Consider the following 27,039-nt stretch of genomic DNA (forward strand, 5'->3'; position numbering starts at 1 on the left):
TTTGGGTGGGTGGGTGTGGGATTTGAAGAATTGAGCCCTACCATTTGGGCTGTCAGTATCTTTTTACTTCCCTGTTGATCAGAAGTAACTCATGTTATAGAAGGGTCTGGATCAGTCACTGCTCCACTATCGTTAGATCGCACATCACCACCTCTGAAGAGCACGTCATACACATGTCAAAATGAAAAAACTACTATCATTTTCACATCTGAATGTAAAACACCCCATACAAATTCTCATTGAGAAATACATGTATTTACACAAAGTAAATAATCATCATCTGTTCAAGATAATTTTCATTTATTTTTAATAGAAAAACAGGACTCACGGTCTCATTTCTATGAAGGACTGGCTATTTAATTTACATGGGGGTTGAAGGCCTGGGAATTTTAAAAAAAAATAAGTTCTCAAATGATTTGGAAAAATAATCTTGGTCTTATTTATCGTATAAGATACATAAATATCTAGCATATTAATTTAAAAAATATCCTAGCTCAAAAGAAAATTTCAGCCCAATCTTCTTCCATTAAAAGGTTGGTCCCTAATTGAAAATGAAAATTTGAAAGCATTGACAGAGATCATTTCCAACTGAAGCTTCTTCCTGCCATACTAATGCATATATAGACAGATGAAATCACTGTAAGAAATTCAAGAAAAACATGCACAAAGTAGTCTTGTAATTTTACAGAAACCTGCTAGATTTGACAAACATGGACTGGAGAGTCCATTTCCAGACTCCGATATACTCCATGGTGAGAAAATGATGGAAGAAACAGAACCAGGTCTTCAGAGTAATGGAGCAACCCCTCTGACCTCCAACCCCGAGTGTTTTACTTCTAACCCAAGTGACCTCGATGGTTGTGTTGTGCCAATAGATCAGCTGCGAGAAGAAGAAATGAAATTTCCTTGGATTGAGGACACAAAATTATAGATTAATTTTAGGATTTGTCTTAACTTTCATTTAGCCAAATGTATGACATTTAAATGCTTTAGCTTGGAAAGTGTGCATCTTTCTACATAGTGTTTATGTAGGTATATGTGTAAAGTGTGCATCTTTCTATATACAGAGTTTGTATGTGTAAAGTGTGCATCTTTCTATATACAGAGTTTGTATATGTGTGAAGTGAGCATCTTTCTATATACATTGTGTATGTATATGTGTAAAGTGTGCATCTTTCTATATACAGTGTGTATGTATATGTGTAAAGTGTGCATCTTTCTATATACAGTGTATGTATGTGTTTGATGTTAGTCTTTTGGTATGTACGTATGGAACATATGAAAATTGCTACTTTCGGATCCTAATTTCTAGCTAGCTGTTTTGTTTATTTAATATTCTATGGCTATTTATAAAATACAGGTGGGACTTGTAGCTAAGTGCTGTAGGCTTCAGATTCTTCAGTTACTTTTATGTTATGGGTGTATACATCCGTCTGTTAACATTTTATTTTTTGGCCTATATCTTTGGAGATATTTTCACGACATTTTGCACAAGTATATATAATGGCTAGATAGTGTCACACATTATAGCAACACCCCTGCTTCAAGGTCAAAGTTCTGGAAATGGAAAATGTAATTCTTTGACTTGTATCCTTTTAAAGGTTACAACATTTTAGCTACTAAGATATTTCAATGAAACTTAAGCCAGTTATATATCATGTATAGATTGTAGTATATACTATTACCACACTCCTGCCTCAAGGTGAAGGTCATTGCAAAGATAATGTACCTAACTTGTAATTTTTTATCCCAAGTATAACTCTGAACCAGTCAAGATATTTCAATCAGACCTTATCCAAGTATATGCCTCCTGCCTCAAAGTCAATAGTGTAATAATGGGGGGGGGGAGACGGCAAAACAGCTGTGCATAATAGACTTTAGATACCAGGAAGAGCCACCAAATAGCATAAAATTGCCTGAAAATTGTTGGCGGCCAGGGCTCCACCCCAGGTCCTGATGGGGGAGCTCAAAATGCTCCCCAAACCACTAGCTGGTAGGAGAGGGGCAATTTACAAAAGTGGCCCTGAGCATCATTTACCCTTATTATGTCACTACTGAAAGTGTAGTTCACAGCATGGGAAAATGTAATTCTGTGTCTTGTATCCTTCTCTGAACCACAGAAGAACCACTTTAAATTGAAGTTATGTATCATGATTAAGAAGTATGGCACATATCAGTCATGCTCCTGTCTCAAGGTCAAGGTCATAACAAAGGAAAATATAAATTAGTGATATCTATCCATGTGTGTGCAAAACTTCTGAACCAATGAAGATATTTTAATGAATCTGTATTTGTTATATGATTTGACGTTACAGTCTTGTGTATCAACCATCATACCCCTGCCTCATGGTGAAGGTCATTACAAAGGATAATTTATATCAATGGATTGTTTCCTTAAAATTGTACTCATAGTGACCGGCAAGTAAGGTTTATGCATATTGATTAGAAAGTAGAAAATCTTATCGCAGACAGCCTTAGGTGATAAAAGCACATTGACGACTTTAGCCCATGTGACAAGTGTAAGATTGAACTCTTTCCTTATCATGGCTGTCAATTGTTAAACCAGTGATACTTTGATGAAACTCTCCCAGGTCAACACCTAATGATACCACAGTCAAGTCCCTGGCTCAAAGAACAAGGTCATTAACAGGGAAAAGGTCATAAGATGATTGTCAAAGGACAAGGTCATTCATAGGGAAAAGGTCACGAGATGATTGTATCATGTTGTCCCATTTACAGTACTCATGATGACCTAGGTATATCTCTTATAATAAGAACAGACAGTATATGTTATATTTATTTGAAAGGGATGGGATGGGGCTTAGGACAGATAGCCTACAAGGTGTTTATTTTAAAGGGATGGGATGGGGCTTAGGACAATAATAGGATAGTCTTCTTTACCAAAACAATTACTAAAACTTGTTACTGTTGATATTATGTTTATCATCAAGTACAGGCTTGTCAATGTTGATATTATGTTTATCATCAAGTACAGGCTTGTCATTGTTGATATTATGTTTATCATCAAGTACAGACTTGTCATTGTTGGTATTATGTTTATCATCAAGTACAGGCTTGTCATTGTTGATATTATGTTCATCAACAAGTACAGACTTGTCATTGTTGATATTATGTTTATCATCAAGTACAGACTTGTCATTGTTGATATTATGTTTATCATCAAGTACAGGCTTGTCAATGTTGATATTGTTTATCATCAAGTACAGGCTTGTTAATGTTGGTATTATGTTTATCATCAAGTACAGGCTTGTCATGATAGAATGGATATCTTGCTTATTAATGTGTTTATCAAGTATTTCATCCAGTTTGTTTCATATCAATACTTTGAAAACATGCTAAAACAAACCTTTTTAAAAATAATTTGGCAGTTTTGTGTAATACTTGAATTTGAAATGGAAATCACATAGTTAATAATATTGCAAATGGTATAGGTTTGCACATGTATAAAGCTTTCTGGAGAGAGGATCATTATAGGATTCCTACTGAACTATCACTTCATATAACAATTGACAAAAATGATCAGGAAGTTATTTGGTCATGATTTTCTAAAAGCTGTGGATTTTCATGAAACAGCTATTAGATTTAAATCAAATTTGTCATTTGTATCAAGCAAATTATGCTTTTTTGTGGTTCAAAATTTAGACTTAAAGTATTTGCAATTTTAGTGCTTCAAGATTGTCTGGTTTGTTGATTATGCATATATATTTAATCTGATAAATAACAAATTCATATTATTTAATTCTCATGTACATATATAAACATCTTTTGCTATCCAGGTATCCCATAGTCTAAAACAGTTTTAACATACCTATATTATTTAATTCTCATGTATGTTTTTAAAAATATATGCTTTGTCCTATAGTTTGAAACATTTTAAATGTATACATCTTGTGTGAAGTGCATTTAGTCAAAACTTAATTGACTATTTGTTCCAGACAATATTTTTGACATATTGTTTATTGTAGAAAGCAAGGTTTATCACTACTTATATACATATGTACATCCCTTTCTGTGCTGAAGTATTGTTTGGGTGTGAGTTTGTTTGCAATTTACAAAATTTAAAATGTTTAATGTAAGATTTATTGTTCTGAGAATAGGAGCTGTACTTTTAAGTGTAGTGAATATAGCATTTTATTTGCTAATGGATAACCAAATAATAAAAGTATTGAGAACACTGATGGCTTGGATTGATGAGGTGAAAGTAATTTACATAAGATCAGATCGTTTGCTACACATACCTGTATAGCTTTGTTGGGGTGTTCTAGGGTCTGATGTGACCTATTCATAAATACTAGGTGGGGGGTGGGGGCTAGTGGTCTAAGGTGCTCACCTTTACAGGTCACACACATATCTCACCTTTGACCATGTATGTTCAAGTCTTGGCTTGATCAGCATGGGTATAGGGTAAAGCTTGCCAGTAGCTTCCAGTGGGTCGGTGGTTCTTCCTCCACCAAATATACTGGCTACCATGTATATGCTATTATGTGCTGGAAAATGGCATTAAATTCCACAAAACCAAACCAGTCAAAAGTATTGCCATTTATTGCAGATAAAGTTGTACACAAATGAGTGTGCATGTCAATCACTTTTGGATGCTTACTGCTATTTCTGACAGTTCTGAATCAACAGTTAATTGAAGGATATTTAAATCTGATGCATGTTAAACCTTGATAATAGGCACATGACTAGATATTCACACCGGTCCACTATTAGGCAGTTGGATTTGAGTAACAACAATAAGGTCAATATCTGCAACTCTTGATGGGAAGGAACAGTCTGTCACTTTTGAAGAAAAAAAAAGAAAACACATTTTCTGGCGACAATCAGTATATAAATTATAGATTGATGAATGAAATTATTAAATTTTGTGCATTTTTGTATCCTTGATGCCATTTGCTTTTGAAATCAGAAGGGCTGTACAAATGGGAAAGTGTTTGGATGTTTCTGTTTTGAATACAAGACCAAGATCCTAAGGCTTTTATTTGCTTGAAATCAGTAATTGTTTTTCTCTTCACAAATACTGAACCTCTGTTCCTGAGGATTTGATGGTGACATTTAAATGTGTGCATACAAGATGGGGAAGCAGAGTTCATGCATGAAATTTTAGAATGAACTCTCTATATTTGCATGATTTAACATCAAATATAAATCAGAAACACTTAATGTTTAGATCCTCTGGTCATAGGGATGGTCTGTTGTCCATTGTCTGTCCATTTGCACAATTTTGTTATCGCTACTCCTCCTAAACTACTTGGAGGATTGCCAGGAAACTTTACACATACCTTCACCTGTAGTTTTTAGTTGGTCCCAGATGAAAATGCACATCTTTTTATATAAAAAAATGGATGGCTGAATTTCTATTCTAAATGTAAAGGTTTTTTTTAATAGACAAATTCAGGCAACAGTACAATCATTAGAAATCTACAGGCAACAGTACAATCATTAGAAATCTACAGGCAACAGTACAATCATTAGAAATCTACAGGCAACAGTACCATCATTAGAAATCTACAGGCAACATACCATCATTAGAAATCTACAGGCAACAGTACAATCATTAGAAATCTACAGGCAACAGTACCATCATTAGAAATCTACAGGCAACATACCATCATTAGAAATCTACAGGCAACAGTACAATCATTAGAAATCTACAGGCAACAGTACCATCATTAGAAATCTACAGGCAACATACCATCATTAGAAATCTACAGGCAACAGTACCATCATTAGAAATCTACAGGCAACAGTACAATCATTAGAAATCTACAGACAACAGTACCATCATTAGAAATCTACAGGCAACAGTACAATCATTAGAAATCTACAGGCAACAGTACAATCATTAGAAATCTACAGGCAACATACCATCATTAGAAATCTACAGGCAACAGTACCATCATTAGAAATCTACAGGCAACAGTACAATCATTAGAAATCTACAGGCAACAGTACCATCATTAGAAATCTACAGGCAACAGTACCATCATTAGAAATCTACAGGTAACAGTACAATCATTAGAAATCTACAGGCAACAGTATAATCATTAGAAATCTACAGGCAACAGTACAATCATTAGAAATCTACTAGCAACAGTACAATCATTAGAAATCTACAGGCAACAGTACCATCATTAGAAATCTACAGGCAACAGTATAATCATTAGAAATCTACAGGCAACAACAGTACCATCATTAGAAATCTCCAGGCAACAGTACCATCATTAGAAATCTACAGGCAACAGTACCATCATTAGAAATCTACTAGCAACAGTACAATCATTAGAAATCTCCAGGCAACAGTACCATCATTAGAAATCTACAGGCAACAGTACTATCATTAGAAATCTACAGGCAACAGTACCATCATTCCACAAATATCCTACTACAAAGGATAACTCAGTTAAACTCAAAATCAAGCCTGAAACTGGAATGCTGATTGAGGAAAATTCCAGCAATAAATTTTGTATATCCATAGAAATATGTCAACAGGATACTGTATAGTTAGATAGTTTCTATTGGAAGCTGATTAGTGAAGGGCAATTAAATATGTCAGTAGTATAGGGCAAATCAAACTAGATAGTTTCTACTGAAGCTGGTTGTTGAAAGACAATTAAATATGTCAATGGTATTGGGCAGTTCAAACTAGATAGTTTCTATTGGAAGCTGGTTAGAGAAGGAAAAATAAAACTAAATGTACGGAATGGATAGTCACATCAACATGGGGTTTTTACTGATACATTTCTTAGGATTGTCATGTTACTTGATCCAGCTGTAAATATACAAGACTATGCTATTTATGATGGTCAGACTTCTAGTAAAAGTAAAGGTTGTTATAGGGTTTAACCCCATTTTTTCAGCACAAGATAGGCTATGCATGGTGGCCAGTATAAATGATGGAGGAAGAACCCGGGAAAACCCTGGAAAGAATCATCGACGTACAAGAAGCTACTGGTATGCTTTCTCATGCACCCACAATGGCTGAGCCAGAGACTTGAACCTATGCAGACAGAAGTGAGATGGCAGTGATCCTTAACGGTGAGCAAAGGTAAAGGTCATTATATGGGAAAATACAACTTGGTGACCTTGACTTGAATGTTTGAAATACTGAAGACATTGCAACAAAACATTACTGAGATATGTATCAATATATTCTATACAATGTCACATACATTGTCAGGTCTCTAGCTCAGAAGTCAGGGTCATTAATTACAAGGGCAATCATACTCTTGCTGGTTTGAGTTATGAAGCTTTCATGTCTGAATTTCTGTTTCCGGTCTGTTGAAGCATGTAACTAGATATATCTGCTTGATCACTTGGTAAAAATGAATTATAGTATTTTTTTCTATCTACAACAATACAATCCACACAATGTTACATCCACTAAAACTTTAACAGGCAGAATAGCAACTGCAAAACACTTTAAATCTCGGGTGGCAAAGTGTCTTGTAAGAAGACATTCTTTTTGGTACCATCATAAAATCACAACTGTATGTTGTCTAATAAGGTTTCTAAACAAAACTTTGGTGCAGAATGTTAATATTCTGCTCACGTCTTCATGATAATACTCCAGGTCAAGGTCAATTTTATGGGTTAGAATATGGCTCATTAGCTGCCATTTTTAATCTCACTACTACTTACTAGTCCATATGGAGTTTTGTCCCAAGTGATGGAATTAAATCTGCAGCTTATCAATGTTGTCAAAAGCTGCCCCAAAGAAATGAAGTTTCAGATCACACACGGGTCAACAAGTATTATGCCATGATATAAGTCAAAGAAATGATAAGCTTCAGATCATTCAAAGGTCAAAGTATTATGCCATGATACAAGTCAAAGAAAAGGTAAGTTTTGGATCACTCAGGAGTCAGCAAGCATTATGCTATGATTCAAAGAAATGGTAAGTTTCAGATTATTCAGGAGTCAGCAAGCATTATACCATGATACAAGTCAAAGAAATGGTAAGTTTCAGATCACTCAGGAGTCAGCAAGCATTATACCATGATACAAGTAAAAAAAATGGTAAGTTTCATATCACTCAGGAGTCAGCAAGCATTATACCATGACACAAGTCAAAGAAATGGTAAAGTTTCAGGTCACTCAGGAGTCAGCAAGCATTTTGCCATGATACAAGTCAAAGAAATGGTAAGTTTCAGATCACTCAGGAGTCACCAAGCATTATACCATGATACAAGTCAAAGAAAGTTTCAGATCACTCAGGAGTCACTAAGCATTATACCATGATACAAGTCAAAGAAATTGTGAGTTTCAGATCACTCAGGAGTCAGCAAGCATTATGCCAATGATACAGTCAAAGGAATGATAAGTTTCAGATTACTCAGTTGTCAGCAAGCATTATGCCAATGATACAAGTGAAAGAAATGGTAAGTTTCAGATCACTTAGTGGTCAGCAAGTACTATGCCATGATACAAGCTCAAGAGTAAAATATCAATGATATGTTTTCACTGATGATGAAACAATGATAGATACAGGGGTCACAGTGGCAAATATTCTTCATGACTTTAAAGTTGCTCTTCTAACTATGCTATTACATCATAATAGTCTAATATATGACAGGATATTGTGTATCCTGAAAAATGACATGAAATTATGTATGTTGAGAAAAAAATGAAAATGGTAGAAATTTCAAGTGGAATGGTGATGTATTCTCAATAGTTATAAATAAAAAGGAAGCAATCTTTTTTTAATGCAAGGTGTATTTTCATAAACTGTTTTACATCTTAAAATAAAAACAAAGAGAACAAAAAGGAAAATATATAAAGTATGACTTGGTATTCTTTACTTATGAATCTAAACTTTATTATCTTGAGACAGACCAACATTTTTGTTCAGTTTTAACTCAAAATGACTAGACCAGAGTTTGAACCCTTGACCTCCCGCATTTGAAGCAGATGCTCTAACCACTTAGGCCTCAAGAGAGGTCCTGACAACAATGTCATATTTATCCAACAGAGATACAATTTATGAAATTATCATTTGACAGATAAATATCCCACTCTGGTAGTTTAAGTGGCTGGCGTGTCAGGAGATCGCGGGTTTCAAACCACAGCTAAGACATACCAAAAACTTATAAAAATGGTACTAGCAGCTGCCTTGCTTGGCGTTCAGCATTAAAAGATTAGTGTTAGGACTTGTTGGCCTGGTGTCAAAATATGTCAAAATAATGTGACTGGATGGGACATGATACTACATGTCTGCAGCATGATACCCTGTGTTAGACGTAACTATTAACTGCCATGCTGCAGACATCATAATGATACGACTTGAAAATAGTTAAAGCCACATTAAAAATCCAAATCTTACACACACACACACACACACACACACACACACACAACATGGAGAAATAAAAGGAATTTAGCCAACTCGGTCCTGCTCAATTATTCTAACAAGATATAAAACACAGAATCATATGTTTATATAAAATAAGTGTAACAAATTGAAAAAAACACATGAGCACCATGAATTGGTATATTATACACCTGACATGTGATTAACAGCTCTCTATAGCATGGTATGGCTGACTTGGGAGATTACTGATCAATGGATTTCAATGATCTGGACCATTGGTACAGATATGCAGTTTCAGCTTACTGGGTAGTACCATTCCTATCAGATTTCCTATGACTGTGACCTTTGATTACCCCCCCCACCCACTAAGCAACAGGTTTCTTTATTACCCATAGTGCAAGCCATCCAAAAAGATTTGGCTCAGAAACTGATGCAAAAGCAAACGTTATCCTGCAAAACCCATTTTCTTTGATTCAAAATGACCTCAAACTTTGATGTTTTTAATCCCCCAAACTGAAATGCTTCTTACATGCAAGCCCTCTACAGACTTTGACCAAAGTAAATGGTCTTTGTATGATCAAAGTCAGTGTCTAGAAATAAAGTTATCATACAAAACCAATTTTCTTCTTTCTGTCTAACTGACTTTGACATTTCAACTTTTGAACAAAAAAATCAATAAGCTTTATTCTTACTCAAACTTTAAGTCATTAAAAACTCAGGTGATGGTACATGGTTGTGAATTTAAATTTTTGGCAGCAACCATTTTAATTTGTTTAGTCACAGTGATGTTGACTTTTGACCCCAAAATTGATAGGCTTCTTCCCTAGCTCCATTTGCAAGATATCCAAATTCAGGTTTGTGATATATATATAGCTAATGTTATTGAAGGAACACATTTATTTTCCTTTAGTCAAAATGACCTTGACTTTTTGACCTCTAAGTAATAGGCTTCTTCCTCACCCCAAGTCCAAGCCATCCATAAAAACTGGTGCCAGAATACTGTAGTAAACTTGACTTATCATGCAAAAATGAAATAGGGATCAGGCAGATGGATGGACAACACTATAACAGAATACCCTCTGCCCCGTGGTAGGCATATACAAAAGAACTTAAAACTACTTACTTTGTAGTACTAAAATTGAAAAGAAATTTGACATATTTATACAAAGATCTCAAATAATAAACAATTATAAAATTTATAACGTTAACAAAATGTTACTCCTACATACACTTTTACACTATATTGTACTACTGAAAATGGCTTTTGGAAGGCAGTGACAGATAAAGGAATAATTATTACAAAGTAAAGTAATATACTATTATTAACAACTAAAGGCATGAATTTAAGGTTTTGAATGATACACTCAGCTGTAATATTTACCCAACATTCCCAACCAAACAGATCTAAAAGACATAAATAAGATAAAGTCTTATTTCTTTCTCAATTTCCAAAAAATTAAGTACAGATAGAACTGACTGCTTTTCAACATTCCAACAATATTTCTATCAAACAGACCTTTTTAGGTTCACAAAGGAAACAATACCACACAGATCATGGCCTACTGTAATCATGTGAAAGCTGGTAATTAGATGACGGCAAACACTCAGGACCCTGATGGCCATATTAGATGTTTGATCAGCACCATTTTCATTTATGAGAAATTAGCTATAATTGGAAGACTTTTGGTTAAAACCCCATTACCAACATGACCATCAATACCAATATGAGCATCAATTCAGGACAGATACTCTACTGTCTTAACAAATTTCCTGGAACTGAAGGTAAGACCAAATGATCTTTTTAACTGCAGAGTACTGAAACCATATTCTTCAGCAACAAGTTTTTCAAATTAACTGTTGTGGTGGCCATACTGAATGTATGATTAGACAATGTTTGATGAAAATCCCATGCCAATGTGACCATAACTTCTGGAGAAGTATCATAAACATTTTCCAAGACAGCCATCATGGTGGCTATATTGTATATCAGAATGATATCCTTTTCATTCAGGAACAGTTAGACCATACAGTCTTCTAGTGACCACCCCATATCAAAATGACTTTCCTATCATCAGGACTAGCAATAACAACATTTTAAACATGGCTGCTATGGTGGCCATAATGGATGTCAGATTGGCACCATTTTCATCCATGACCAACTGGACATCATACCTCTTCAAAACCCTATATTGATACAACATTGTGTTTATGTGGTGTAGTGATATGATTTTCAAGATGGCTGTCATAGTGGCCATACTGGATATCAAATGGTCACACATTTTATTTATGCCTAATCAGACACCATACTAAGTCCGGTGAAAACCCAATGTCAATAAGAGCAGGTATAAGGTTTCAAAGTGGTTACCGTGTTGGTTATATCTAAAGCCAGATTGGCACCATTTTCATTTAATACCAACCAGACATCATCAAAAGTCTTAAGAGTAAAAACCCTATTTTGATATGACCACCCATTTAGAAGGTGGCAATAACAAGACTTTAAAGATGGCACCATTTTCATTACAGGCCTATGACCAATGGAGCTAAAAATAGTGCCAAGATGTGAGATATATATGATTTTCAGCTGCAGTAATTATGTATTTGAGACTGTTGGGGTGTTTTTGTTGTTATTCTCCTTCTTTTAAAACTCAATTTTTCAGTAAATATTTTTTTTTAAAAGACACCTCTGTCAGTGTGTTATACGTATAGCTCCATACTTTACAGTTACCTGTTGCACAATGAGGCATTAGACCACAAGGCCCTGAATGTACATACTTAAATTATGCCATGGTAAAGTCTGCAACCTTACAGTGGCCAAAGCTGATGAACATGAATTGTTCACTTTGCATTTCCCACAAAAATAACTCCCAGAAAATTGCCACAAACAGCATATATTTAATCTTGCTGGCTTTTAAAAAGAAAACTGTTTTCCATTACATTTTTAACATTTAAATAAGATTTCTAACAATTTCTTAAATATCATATTGGAGATCTTCCTAAAGGGGCCAGAAATTGGTACAAATTATCCCAACCCAATTAATCCTCTGTTAAAATGATAAAAAGAATGACTTAGCATAATGTAATTAGTAGAAATTCACATTCATGAAGCTTTCACCAAAATCAATGTTTCATTTTGTATACCAAAACAGTGGATATTACTCTTCACAAATTCATCAATTTTAATTAAAATATGAAAATGTGCCATAGAACAATACTCACTTGTGATCTGACTGTCATTTCTGGGTATAAAGTGGTATTATTTTACAATTTACACATCAAATACAGCAACATAAAGTACTGTAAAAACGGAGAGACTTTCAAAAAATAGTGCTGTTGACCGACCGGTAAAAAGCTGTGAATCTGATCACTTTTAGTTTGATTAAAAAACCCAAAGTATATAATTGACATATCACCAGGACAGACACAACCATGCCCTACTAGTTAAGCATAACACTTAATATAAAATCAAAGTTTTTTTGGTTAACACCAACCCAACGTAAATCTGTGTTAGTTTTTTAGTGATAACTGAAAATCTCAAGAAAAATTGCTGAAAAATGTTTAAAGTTCTGATGATTTTAATTTGTATATGATATATAGCGGGAGATGAACAGGTGAGAAACATTAGGTCTAAAAATCAGTCAAGCTGCCAACATGCTTATAAATCAGGCGATACTTACACTATTGCCAGGTATAGTATTGGTCAATGTTCCATAGGAATTGGCATATGTTAGGGTCTGAGTGATATACAGTGACAAGTCTTCCCCAACTCCTATATCTATTATGCATGAAAACTATCAGTACATATGATCGACTGAAACCAGAAGTATTCTTCCATTGAGGGCTCTTCCAATTAAACATACAAGGTACCCAGGGAAGGCAGTTTTTTGTGTGAAAAGACATGTCAAAATACTCAGACTATTCAGTGAGTTTATGTTAAAATGACAAAAGTTTTGAAATTGCATCTTGGGGCGGTTACTTCACACTGAAAGTGCCTTCCCGAGTACCAAGAAATTTTAACTAGAAATGCCCCGACAAATAAACGAGTATGGAAGTTTTTCATTATAAAGGAATCGTCTCCAAAACAAAACTGGAATGCCTATATGCAAAGAACACAAATCCTATGTCTATAAAACTGCTATTTCCCTGGCAACACAATAAATGATACAAATGAGAGACCCAATCCAACAAAAATATTAACTACTTATGAGATTATAAAACAATAATCTACACATATGAGATTATAAAACAATAATCTATACATACGAGATTTGATAATGACTAGAAAATTTGAAAATGACCAGAAAACTCTAACTCTGAATTTTAGTGTGGATCAACATAAAAAAGTTGTCCAAACTGAAAAGTTATTTAAATAAGTCCATCCAACTAAAACAGACCCTTCCTTGGGTCCTGTTTTGGTCCCCTAATGAATTGGCCCCATATGACTAAAGTCCCAGATAGTGAAATTTTGGAACTTCGTTGTGCTGAGCCTAACCAACAGCCTTGTTATCGTGATCCATCTTCAAGTGGAATGTACGAGGCTCTATCTCAGCCAGGTATCAAAATGAGGGATGAAGAACTGGACCTGCTATTGGATGGGACACTGCTAGGAGCAGAAAGAGCTTGACGGGGCTGGGCATAGCCTTTCTGGATCAATGCTTCACCGATGTTAATATCCTCATCTGTTGTTGTGTCGTAAAGGACAAGCAAAAGCCTCTCACGGGTACTGTTAAAAAATAAAAAAGTGGATGAATTTGCAATAGATAAAAGGAATTAAGAATGAAGTATACATGCCAGATATATCTCATATCTGCCAGGTCATGAAGTGTCATACAATTTTTACCCAACCCCCAGTTACCCCCCATCATGATCAAGTTTATAAAAATTCAATTTTAAATAAATCTTTTATAATTAAAAATGGGAAAGAGAAAGAAGGAGTATTGATACTGCAACCTGTAGCTTATAAAACAGTAAACAGTCATAGTTTGCAATCATTTAAACTTATTGTTTATAGAAAACTAACACCAATGGATAGTCTGTATAGCTAATTTTCATAGAGGTACAATCAGTTATAAACAACTACTATGCCACAGAATACTTAATTTACTGGCAAATAGCTAGGGTGATTTTAGGTATTACAGTCCTTTCGGTGTGGCTGTGGTACAGCCTATTAGACTAATTGACATAGGTAAAGCAAACAGGTATTTCAGAGATGGGTATTTAAGATACAAAAGTTATTAAACTTCATTGCCTTAAATTAGAATGTTTATTGAATATTACTGTCCAGCAGCAAAGTTTCCTTGAAGACATATTTCACCGCATCCATGAAATGCGAAACATGATTATTTCAGTAGCTGAAATGAGTTAGGAGTAATGTCACTGAGGGAGTGTTAAAGGCTAAATATGTAAATGCAGCTGTGACTCATGGAAGGGTGAGCCACCTGCAAAGCAAGCAAAACTAAATTTCAGAACTCTTGGCTAGCGAAATTTAATTTTGTGAAAAAGGTCAGAAAGGAGGAACATTTTATATTTTGCCATAATGCAAACACCACAGTGACACTCTGGATACCGTATTTGCCAGCCTCTAAGTCAATGTGGAGTATAAGATGAATCGTCAAATTTGGCAATTTTTTTATCCTTCATCCATATATAAGTTGATGCTGAGTATATGACGAGGAAAGATCAATATCTTGGATTGTGTTTTTCATTTCATTCCATACAGCATCGCAAATTTGGCAATTTTTTCATCCTTCATCCATATATAAGTTGATGTTGAGTATATGACGAGGAAAGATCAATATCTTGGATTGTGTTTTTCATTTCATTCCATACAGCATCGCAAATTTGGCAATTTTTTCATCCTTCATCCATATATAAGTTGATGTTGAGTATATGACGAGGAAAGATCAATATCTTGGGTTGTGTTTTTCATTTCATTCCATACAGCATCGCAAATTTGGCAATTTTTTCATCCTTCATCCATATATAAGTTGATGCTGAGTATATGACGAGGAAAGATCAATATCTTGGGTTGTGTTTTTCATTTCATTCCATACAGCATCGCAAATTTGGCAATTTTTTCATCCTTCATCCATATATAAGTTGATGCTGAGTATATGACGAGGAAAGATCAATATCTTGGATTGTGTTTTTCATTTCATTCCATACAGCATCGCAAATTTGGCAATTTTTTAATCCTTCATCCATATATAAGTTGATGCTGAGTATATGACGAGGAAAGATCAATATCTTGGGTTGTGTTTTTCATTTCATTCCATACAGCATCGCAAATTTGGCAATTTTTTCATCCTTCATCCATATATAAGTTGATGCTGAGTATATGACGAGGAAAGATCAATATCTTGGATTGTGTTTTTCATTTCATTCCATACAGCATCGCAAATTTGGCAATTTTTTCATCCTTCATCCATATATAAGTTGATGCTGAGTATATGACGAGGAAAGATCAATATCTTGGATTGTGTTTTTCATTTCATTCCATACAGCATCGCAAATTTTATCCTATCTGTAATTCAGTAACCTTTCCAGTCAGGGTCGTTAAATGTAACTAAAAGTACCACCTAAATTGTTTCATACTTTTAGCTACATATAATGACGATGACCTGAAAATTATATTATTGAGTTACAGACAGGATAAAACTCACAATGCTGTGATAACAATTTCTGGTTCCATAAATATTAAAAGTATCACTGTATGCTATTTCATATTACCAGGAATAGGGAAATTGAATCATTAATACTAAAATGTTTTTGTTGGAGGGGGTCAGAGATACAGAGAGAAGGATGCATATGTATTCCAATGCATTTTTCTTCTTCAAATAAAATATGGTCGAATATGAGTAAGAGAGAGAGAGAGAGAGAGAGAGAGAGAGAAAGAGAGGGAGATAGACAGAGTTCATCTCTTTGTGCTTTTTTTAAATAACCTTATTGCCCCCATGTTGCTGAAGCTTTCGTCAAAGAAATAAAACATTAAAAATTGAAACAATAAATGTAAACTATGAAGATACATACCGTACTCATTCAGGTTTTAAATATTCGCAATAGTTATATCCATATAGTCTCCATTAGGTTAAATCCCAGGAATGACCATTTTGCATGCTGTCTAATTATTTCTGCAAGTATAACAACCTCTCCATTCTCAACAATTAAGATTTTGTTTGAAGTGCATGTAATTTTCCTGTACTTAGGCAGCAATTGTTTTTGATCACTGCTCAAGCTAGATGTATTTTAAATTGCTGTTGGTTCTGTCGCCACATTATAAAATGTCATTGGCTGAGAAATTTACAATCGTAACCACCTGGCATTTCCTTAAACTATATGGTACAGTATTCATAATACCCATGGGTAGCCTCATTTCCCTATTGGTAGCCTCGCTAATGTGATCTGGTCTGCTGAATCTTGACCTCAAAAAAAAGATGTTATCTTGGAATGACTGAATACATTCGTAGCATATTTAATTACCATGTAAATACCACTACAAAGTTATGTGATTCTTTTAATAATGGAAGAAAAACAAAAATTAGAAGGAATCGCTTAACTAGTGGTATTAATTGATAATGGAATATGGTACTGCACTTGTACACAAGTAAAATCAGTCATCAGGTAAGTGAACAAGATTTACAATTGTGAAGACATCTGTCTATCTGTCTTTCAATGGGGCATATAGATTATTTAATCATTAGGTGCAAGAAGAAAATTGTGATGGAATATGTCTTTGTCATCATTATTCATCTTCTAACTTGTAAATTCTAATGTACATGCATGTAATCAAATTTAAACAATGTATATTACAAACAACATACATTACTTGTGCATGCTGCTTTAGTGCAATTATATCTGATCTGTGTTAATTTGTAATACTGATGATCATGTAATTGTTTACAATACTCAATGTGGGCTCTTATATTTTTTCATACACAATCTCTTCCCCAAAATGAAATATTTTTTACACATTATTTCTCGTATTCTAGGAGAAGTATTTTCCATATGAAAAATACCATAAAGCGTTTCACATGACATAATCCATATATAAGTCGATTCGGAGTATAAGAGTTGAGGATGACAGCAACACAAAGAATAGACCTTCATAAGTACACACTTCTTTTTGCCAAACTGTTAGCACTTTAATTTAAATCTGAAGTTATATGCAAGGAAGACCTACAGATTAAAACAAAAGCACCATAATTTCTTATCTGCATGTTTGCAATTGGTGTTTTATGGCAGATAAAATGGCAGGATTCAAACCTGTACCCTTTCCCCCCCACGTCTCCAGGAGTCTAACCACTGAACATTTTGGCTCTTGCCTCCATCAGTCTCCTCTTATGATATATCAGAGGTCACATCAAACCTATTATGTCAGAGGTCACATCAGGCCTATTATGATGTCAGAGGTCACATCAGGCCTATTATGATGTCAGAGGTCACATCAGGCCTATTATGATATGTCAGAGGTCACATCAGGCTTATTTTTATGTCAGAGGATACATCAGGCCTATTATAAGATGTCAGAGGTAATTATATGTCAGAGGACACATCAGGCCTATTATGATATGTCTGAGGTTACATCAGGCCTATTATGATGTCAGAGGACACATCAGGACTATTATATGTCAGAGGTCACATAAGGCCTATTATGATATGTCAGAGGACACATCAGGCCTATTATATGTCAGAGGATACAACAGGCCTATTATGAGATGTCAGAGGTCAAATTAGGCATATTATGATATGTCAGAGGTTATTATGATCAGATGTCACATCAGGGATATTATACATGGATGGGAATATATTTGACTGATGCTTTGTTGAGAATAACTACAAAGTATGGTAAAAGAAACATGCCAAAAATGTGATAAATTCATTAACAATAAGACATTTTCAACATATGGATATGCTTACATTTTACACACAAATTATGATGCTGGGTTTATTTATGAGCTTTAAGATGGTCACTATCCTGTATAACTAAACTCCAAATCAAAAGTCATATTTTCTTATATGGGAGTAAATGGAATCCTTGATTGAACTGATGGATGAATTGATTAAGGGAGAAAGCTACTTTAGTCCTATCCATTAGTCCACAAGTGTCTGCTATAAAATCTATACCCTACAATGAAATATTCATTCTCAGACAATACACAATTATCATAAACTTTTAAGTACAAAGAGAAATTACCTGCATGGTACATATGCTACAAGTGTTTTCCCATCAACAAGTTCTCTGAAGTACTTCCTGCAAAGATAAAAATAAGAAAAAAGATATATATGCAATATTCCCATCAACAAGTTTTCTTAAGTACTTCCTGTAAAGTTGAAAATAAGAAAAAGATAATATATATTCAATATTCCCATCAACAAGTTCTCTGAAGTACTTCCTGTAAAGTTGAAAATAAGAAAATAAACTTGTGTATTAAATATTCTATTCGTTCTACTTCATACAAAAGGTTGCTAGTAATGGAAACAATTGTTATTCTGCTTCAAAAATCTAAAGAGATTTAGAACTGTCCTAGTTTTTTCATTTAAGTTTTTCTTGTAAACTGTAAGTTACAACAGAATATGATCAATGTCCTCAAATGAAGTACATTGATGATAAGAAAGTGTCCATATATACTGTTTATGCACACTCTTAAATCCAGTCCAACTGCAAAGAGACTCTGATCTACTATTGCATAATGTGCCAGCAAATCTGTGACTATGCAGTTTGTTCAGAGTGATCAGCAGAACAAACTACATCCTGATCTGTAGCATCAGGGTCTACATTGTTTGCAGTTAGACTTGACTTCAAAGCGAGTATATACGGTAGATAAACATGTGACCTTTGACAGCACCCATCCTCCATTCAGTCCTCCAACATTTGGAATTCAAAACCTTCACTGTTATCTATTCATCCTCATGAAACATGAACCCAAATATGATCACCCTATCAATAGTAGTTTAAATGCAGTTCATATTAAAAGTAGAACTAAGTGAAAGATGCATAGACGAAACCAATAGCAATACAGCCATAAAAGTGCTGATATAAATACATACATATAACAGTAAAGATAAACTATTGAAGTGCAACATGTTGTCCATAAATGACCAAGATAGCTAGGGCCTATTTGCACATGGCTAATAGGGCCAGTAAAGATAAACTATTGAAGTACAACATGTTGTCCATAAATGACCAAGATAGCTAGGGCCTATTTGCACATGACTAATAGGGCCAGGTTCTGCATATTGATCCCAGGATCAAAGCATTGGTGTAACATGTGTGACCGTAACCCAAGATCAAAAGGGAGAGACAGTATGTTAAAGAATGAATTGTCTTTAATGTCATAATGTTGAACAAAAACCAGGGTTTTTTTTATAAAAAAAAGAAAATATAAAGAAATAAAAATCTTCAACCAAATCTTCAACCAAATCTTTATTGCAAATCTTCCATGACCTTAACCTTGATGTAGAATAAAATGCCTTAGCTTCAAAATATTACTGTTTAGTAAAATGAGTTCCTATCAAGCCAAATATAAAAAGCCTTTAACCAAAACCATAACGCGCATTTTTTATGACTGTAAAATAAAATGTCCTAGCTTCACAATGATTTATGGCAAGTATGATGAGAATCCATGAGGCTTCTTATGTGTTTAACAGCTTGATCGGCTTAACTGTGAAGTTCAGTAAAATAAAACCTTACTGGAAAGCCTGCCTTTACAGAAGATCATCTATGACCAGGTTTTTATTGGACAGGTTAATTTGTTATACATTACCTTGTTGACCTGTTTTAAGAAAACATTTTTTACTGTTATTACCTAAACCAACTGTAACTTCTTATTTGAATTAATGTTTTAATACACATAGAAAATATAATTTTAACACACACATATGTAATGCAATTTCTGACTGGCTGGATTTCAAAATCTGTGGCCGTAAAATAAATGATAAACCATAAAATATTTTCACCCGTTACATGGTGTTACCCAGAATTGCATATTTTTTGTGGTTACAATGTTGTAAATAGTCCATTTATCAGCTCTTACAATGTGTCACCAGTAAAATTTGGATTGTGAAACCACCAATAATGTTCTCGGGAGCAGACAAAATGGATATTTGTATCCTGAGGAGAAGAGAAAATGGATATTTGTTATGACAAATCCACCATTAATGACCTCTGGACCCCCTAAAATGGATATTTGTATTCTCAGGAGCAGAGCGCAGTCACTTTGATATGACCAACGCATTATCCAGGTAAATTTTAGAATAAACATTATCTAGGTAAATTTTAGCATAGATTAGACAAAGACTGTTAATATAAATATAGATATATATTTCATTGAGTGGGTGAAACACTCTATCGCCACTTGTGAGAATACCTAAGTTATCCACTCACGAGATGAAATATATCAGTCATGCACTCACAGCAACTACCTTTCGTTTTTTATTTTATGCTCAGTGTATCTGCTAGCAAGATATACTGTATAACAGACTGATTTCTTAGCAGATTTCTTAATCCCATGTGATGTCAGCAGTTTACAGTTACGTTCTGTGATTATTCACACAGAAAATATGAAAGGTAACATAATTCTCCTTCCCAATTATAAGTAAAATAGCACATTAAGAAACAAAAAAAATTCTGCTTGCCAGTCAAAAAAGTTAAAAATCCAAGTCCAAAAGGTTAAACTAATATTTGAAAAACGTTGTTGAAGAATTGCATAATATTCTAAAAATATAATCAGCGTATTTATTTATACCCAATATAACATGTCCAAAACTATATGATTGTAGCATTTTTAGCTTTTTGCCATTGTACTAAAATGAATTCAGGATGGACATTCCAAAAAATACACATAATGACAAAGACACATACTGATGGACATACGCAACTGACCATTTATGCTATTGAACAGAAGGTGAAGTGAACAAAAACAAACATCAAATTGGAATAATCACATAATCGTGACACTGACATGTGGATAACTAGCTAGTTCACTATATGAACTGGGGAAAGCAGTAACATAGTGATGTCTAGTATTTTTGTCTTCAAATCAGAAAACATTAATTCTTCTCATGCTCTCTCTTTCTTCTGTTAAATAGATTTATCAGATAATAAAGAATTTATAAAGGCTCCATTGGGGCACCCACAGAAGTATTTCTGGGTGGGGGCAAACATGTAGTGGTCAGGTATTAAGTTTAACAGATGTAGGCCAAGTCATGTTCAGAGGTGAAATTGGTTGGGGGGGGGGGGAGTGACCCTCCTTGCCCCTATGTTTGGACGCCCATGGTAGGTAACTTATGTGAAAATGTTAGGAAATGTCAGGAAGGGTTAGCTAATAGAGGTAAGAATTTTTGCTATCAAATGTTTAACGTCACAAAAAAGGTATACAAGCAGTTTGAAAGACTGCTGTAATATCCAGGTAATCCGAGTTTATTTACTTATAACCATGATAAAGTGCATATAACTGTATGATTCTTAGTTGAATATTTTGATTTTGCCATTGTGATAAAATGGATTTGGAATGAGTAAACATATGTACAGATATAAGGACAGAGAAATGTTTGGATGGATATGAGCAAAATAAAAAGCCCTTTCTGCTATGATTGCAGTGGTGGCATAAAAAACACTGACATGAAATAACTGTATTTTTTCAACATTAATAATATTCCTGCTTTCCCAAATTGTTCTGTTTGAATTCTTAGCACATTTGCGCAAATGAACTTTCACTGATACACAAAACCATTTAACATTTTCCTAATGCAAGGTTTTAGCTTGGATTATAAACGTATTGAGATATCCATCTTATGACAATATTTACAATACTTTCATTATATACATATTAGTTATTTGATATAATTTAGAAGTATATTATGTGATTAGTACAATGTAATTTCAACTGTTAACTGCCATTTATTTGGTCATATACTTTGATGCACATAAAGATATTTTTACACGGGCCAGCCTATTTTCCTTTCTTTACTAGCAATGTTTTGTGTTGTCATTTTAATGAATTCTTTATTAGTTTCCTATTTTGTAGCTATGGATATAACCTAAACCCAGTCTGGAAACATGTTGAAATCATTATGATATTATGTACTTTAATGTACAGTGTTTATGACATAAAATTGATTTGATAAACTGAGTGAGCTTAGTTGGAAGAGTGTAGGACTCTTAATCCAAGTGTTGTCGGTTTGATACCTGCCTGGGTCATCTGTCTCGGTGTGTCATAAGGAAAAGCACTTAGCTCCAATTTTTTTCTGCATGATACAGTCAATAATGTGTTCAAAGTTGATACTGGGAAATGTGAAAAAGTCTGATGTAATGATGTTCGATGTTTGCTGGGACATGGCTTAAGTAGAATATTCTAAAGGATGAAACAGAAGTAGTAATCTTAACCATTTCATTTTAAACTCAGTTAATTTGTAAAGATAAGGAATGGTCCTGGACCTGGCTGATTACATTTAATACTGTATTTCATGTTATTTTTTGTACCCTTTAATTTTTCGTACACCATCAAGCCATAAAAATAATAATTAATTCTATCATATTTTTTCATACACAAAATTTAATATTTATTCGGTCATCCTATTATTTTTTGTACATAAAACGATCTTCTGTGAAGATTTACTTTTGCCAATGTGATAAAAAAACAACGTACGGCCCTTTAAATTTTACAGCCTAGAATAAGAGATAAAATCATTGTTTTAGTTGCATTTTTATTTTTTATTTATCCATTATTTTTATTTGATTTTGTTAAAACTGAAGACAGGTTCCCATTTCAAATGGATTCAAAAATATACCAAAGTTCAATTTAGTACATCAAATGACCAGGGTATTGTTTTGCTAAGCAAGTTATGACTAATTACTAACTTTGGGCATGTTCTTAACTGAGGCACAAGTTGTCAATTCATTTTCAACTGGTTGAGATATTTTGAAGGAGTGTGTCACCAAACATGAATCCAGGCGGGGTAAGTAATACATGTATGTTAATTTTGCTCATTGTTCTTTTACTTTTGCCATCAATATCATGTTACGACTCCAGTGTCTTAATCTACGCAACAAGAAACAGCAAAACAAACAAGTTTTGCATAATTGAAAATAATTTATTTCTCAAAATACAGAAGTGAAAGAATTAAATTAACTTACAGCATGGTGAATGAATTCTTGTTTCCTAAAAGTCCTTTCAATTCCAATAATTCCAAGAAATCCGAAAAATGCCCCTTCTGTGTTGAAGTTTCAAATGTACAGAAAGATTTCCAAAGAATTCACCAACTGTAAGTGAGTAGAAAGCCCATTGCTCAGCTGACTCAGAAAGGGCAACTGTTTTGTTAACTGAGAATCTATTCACATTCATTTTATTGACCTTCTTCGTCTTTTGTATCAGCAAGAAAATACAATGATTGATGTATTTGTTCTGTTGTTGTCATTACAATATATACTGCTATTCATCAACAGCTGGACAGCGTAGTTAATGAGTGCTCTTGATTACGTCAGTCGGTGTAACAAAGCAAAGCGCGCATTTGAAAACGAGTTCAGAAGCCATTTGAGTTTATTTATCCAGTAAAAGTAATATCTCAATACAGGAAGACGTGAAAACCACAGACCATTTGGCAATTAATCTTATTGGCTAAATAAAGTAATGCAGTAAAAAACTTTAAAACCCCAGTTACTTTTAATCATAAATGCAAAAGTCATTGACTCCGTGAGTTTGAGTTATATATATACCAGTAGTTAATATCTTCAAAGATCTTGGTCTGTTCATGCTTGGGCATGTCTTCATTATTAAGTTTCTTCAAATAACATGCAATGTTTATAATACAAAAATGTTTTTATATACACGTTGCTTTGTTGTTCTCTCTCTCTCTCTCTCTTAAAATCATTTGCCCTTTTTTCAACTGGCTTCAGAACAAGTATCAGTAAATTAATATTTTTCTTGAGCTAATAGACTTGTCGTACACATTTTCAATACCCCATAGGTAGCCTCATTTCCCTACGTAGAGCCTCCTTAATTTGATATGTAGAGGTGAATCTGGTCTTCAATCCAGTATTTACTGGAAAAGACCAAGCTAAAGGTCAAGCGTATTTAATTAGCATGTATATTACCTCTGCATAGCCATGTGGCACAGTGACAATGGATCTTATAATTACAACCAAAACTATTTATTTATTCAGGTTTTAATTGCCAATGGAATATAATAGTGACAACTGACAGGTAAATGAACAATAAATATTATTTTCTTATTTCTCTCTCTCTCTCTCTCTCTCATAATAACAACAGATTTTTCTTGAGCAGAATGAGACCGATTTTGTACATTAGTTTTGTACCTTAGGTTGTCGAGTGTCGTGTGTTCCACAGGCCTTGTCAGGTAAGATCCCTTTATTTTTCGTACACGATAATTACCACCAAATGATAATTATTTATTTTACATATAATTTTTCGTACATTGAAATTAATAATTATTTTTTGTGTACGAAAAATAACATGAAATACGGGTACATAAAAAAGTGACTTAATGCTAATATAAAAATGGTACCCAAACCATCCAGTATGTATACATAGCTGAAACAAATATACAAGAGGTTACTTATTACAAATATTTGGGTATCATCTTGGCTAGTGATTCCTCAAATTACACACATATTCAACATGTTTTTTCTTATAAAACCTGGGAGGATTTTTAAAAAATGTAAATTTTTTAAATTAAAGCCAGATTGACTGCCTTTGGAAAAATGGTCACTATTGTTATATTTGAAACATTTTGGGCAAAATGCAGTGTCATTTTGTTGAACTTTGAATTTGTAATGACTTGATGGACAGAAGGATCACTGTATTAAGATACAGATGTGCAAATCTTTTTAAAGCAAGAAAGAAATATTCTTCCTTAAAAGATATGGAAATTTCAACACCATGTTTAACAGTATGTGGCAATGACACCAATTTTCTTGTTTTATTTTTATTATTTTTATTTGCATTCAGTGTACAGAATCCTTCACTCAGCATACATTCCATGAATTCTGTATTATTCATAAGCAAGTGTAAGCTATCTATGTAAACGTTTAAAAAAATGTATGGACATGTATGCGTATATTTGTTTTTAGATACTGTTAGAGTGACATTTGCATGCATGCATAATACACACTATGTCTGCATCAGTTATTAAATTCCTTAACTGGTGAACCATATAATACATTAACCAAAACCTAAGTTGTTACACTAAAAGATTTCTGTTCAAAACTTTATATGCATCAGTTTATGTTAACCACATATTTAAACACATTTACACAGTGGCATCAGACTGAATTTCTTGTTATATAGTTTCCTATAAATTTTACACAATAAATACATTTTGATAGAGAGGTGATCAATGATCAATGTACACATGTGATAAGACACTATCTTAAACCAGTTTTTTTTCCCCAGCAGTTTCTGACATCAGCACTATTTGTGGGGAAAAAATCTGATTAAAAAAATCAAACCTATCAAAATTACTACATAATATAATCATTTATTAATAAGAAATAGTTCTGTGCTGCATAAGTGATTATGCTGATAGCAGACTGATGCAGAAACGTTCATACAGTTAAGAAGGGTTTAGAAAAAACTAATAGCTACAGCATCATAGCTTTTGAGCACTACTTTTACCTATTTTGTATAAACTGAAGGCTCAGTATATGTCAGTAAGAGGCAGAGAAAGAGATAGGAGTGGGTATACAAATTGTGAGGGCAGAATGTTTGCAGCCTAAAAATACTTTTAATAATCATTTTAGAATAAAGTTCTAGATACACATGGTTATACTTGACGTACTTGCTTGAAAAAATTCAAGTAATATGGTTTTGAATATGAGTGCTTTTATTAAACTGCTAGTTCCATTGTACACTTTTACAGGAGATGGGGAGCCATTCACATGAAATTATTGATTATATTTACACCTTTATTTCCATCTTCTCTAAACTACCAATGACTCAGAACTACAAGCTCTGATACTTTAAGACCATGTAACTAAGGCAGGTGCTCTGATAATTAACAGAGATTGATGTATCAATGGACAACCAGGACCAGCAAATTTGTTCACTAACACTGATAAGAGATAGCACTGATTGTCTGTAATTAAGATGGCTATAGAACACTTGCATAAAGAGCTGATGTAAAACAACTGCATATCAAATCTATCTTCACTAATTAATTCCCATGGGTCAATGTTGTGTTGGAACCTTGCTGCCTCAAAAGTTAACCACTTTCTTTTGAACAGGGTACCACTCTGAATGCAGAATGAACATGGTCAGTTTTCTATCCAGTGTATTAACTATAATAAAATGAAAATAGAAAGTATTGCATAACACTCAACTGGCAATTGATGCTGGTACAACAAATTATTCAAACAATGCAACCATTTGTTACTTTACATGACCAAGAGAATAATAGTTGAAACAGCAAATCTTTCAGAAAAGTAGTTTCTAAAAGCCACCATGAACAAGAATTATCAAGCAGAAAATAAATTCAGATATAAGTGATCTTGACAATAAAATGCTGGCCACAGTGATAAGACATGGCATAAAAGAACTTTCTTTTCTATGATATCAAAGTAAGTACTATAAAGAGTTAATAAAAAAACAGAGGTAAATTTTGCTTTCCTTGTGATTTAAAGTAACTTTTCTTAAAGTCTCCTTCAGTAGCAATTTTATTATCAGCCCCTAGAAGCCAGATTTTAGTGGATGATCTTT

The 27,039-nt window shown here is 33.8% G+C and overlaps 2 protein-coding genes across 7 annotated transcripts in view; one reads left to right on the top strand and one right to left on the bottom strand.

The window, feature by feature from the left end:
- The window catches only part of LOC149789028 (uncharacterized), a 46,392-nt gene extending 42,197 nt beyond the window's left edge, over positions 1–4,195 (top strand). For 4 of the 5 annotated variants that reach the window (XM_089975196.1, XM_089975197.1, XM_089975198.1 and 1 more), the window contains one exon: positions 689–4,195. In XM_089975196.1, coding sequence (XP_089831322.1) covers positions 689–931 — 243 coding nt within the window. In that variant the 3' untranslated portion in view covers positions 932–4,195. The remainder of the gene's footprint in view (positions 1–688) is intronic. The other variant, XR_016424288.1, reaches the window with a different exon arrangement.
- A 1,860-nt stretch (positions 4,196–6,055) lies between these two features.
- LOC149789029 (uncharacterized) overlaps positions 6,056–27,039 on the bottom strand; it is a 130,812-nt gene continuing 109,828 nt past the window's right edge. The window contains exons 15-17 of one of the 2 annotated variants that reach the window (XM_089975201.1): positions 18,522–18,578; positions 16,685–16,749; positions 6,056–14,051 (exon numbers count right to left, since the gene is read on the bottom strand). In XM_089975201.1, coding sequence (XP_089831327.1) covers positions 13,978–14,051; positions 16,685–16,749; positions 18,522–18,578 — 196 coding nt within the window. In that variant the 3' untranslated portion in view covers positions 6,056–13,977. The remainder of the gene's footprint in view (positions 14,052–16,684; positions 16,750–18,521; positions 18,579–27,039) is intronic. The other variant, XM_089975200.1, reaches the window with a different exon arrangement.

The sequence above is a fragment of the Sinohyriopsis cumingii genome, chromosome 11, assembly GCF_028554795.1.
Source record: "Sinohyriopsis cumingii isolate HCF-2022 chromosome 11, ASM2855479v2, whole genome shotgun sequence".
Classification (NCBI taxonomy): Eukaryota; Metazoa; Mollusca; class Bivalvia; order Unionida; family Unionidae; genus Sinohyriopsis; species Sinohyriopsis cumingii.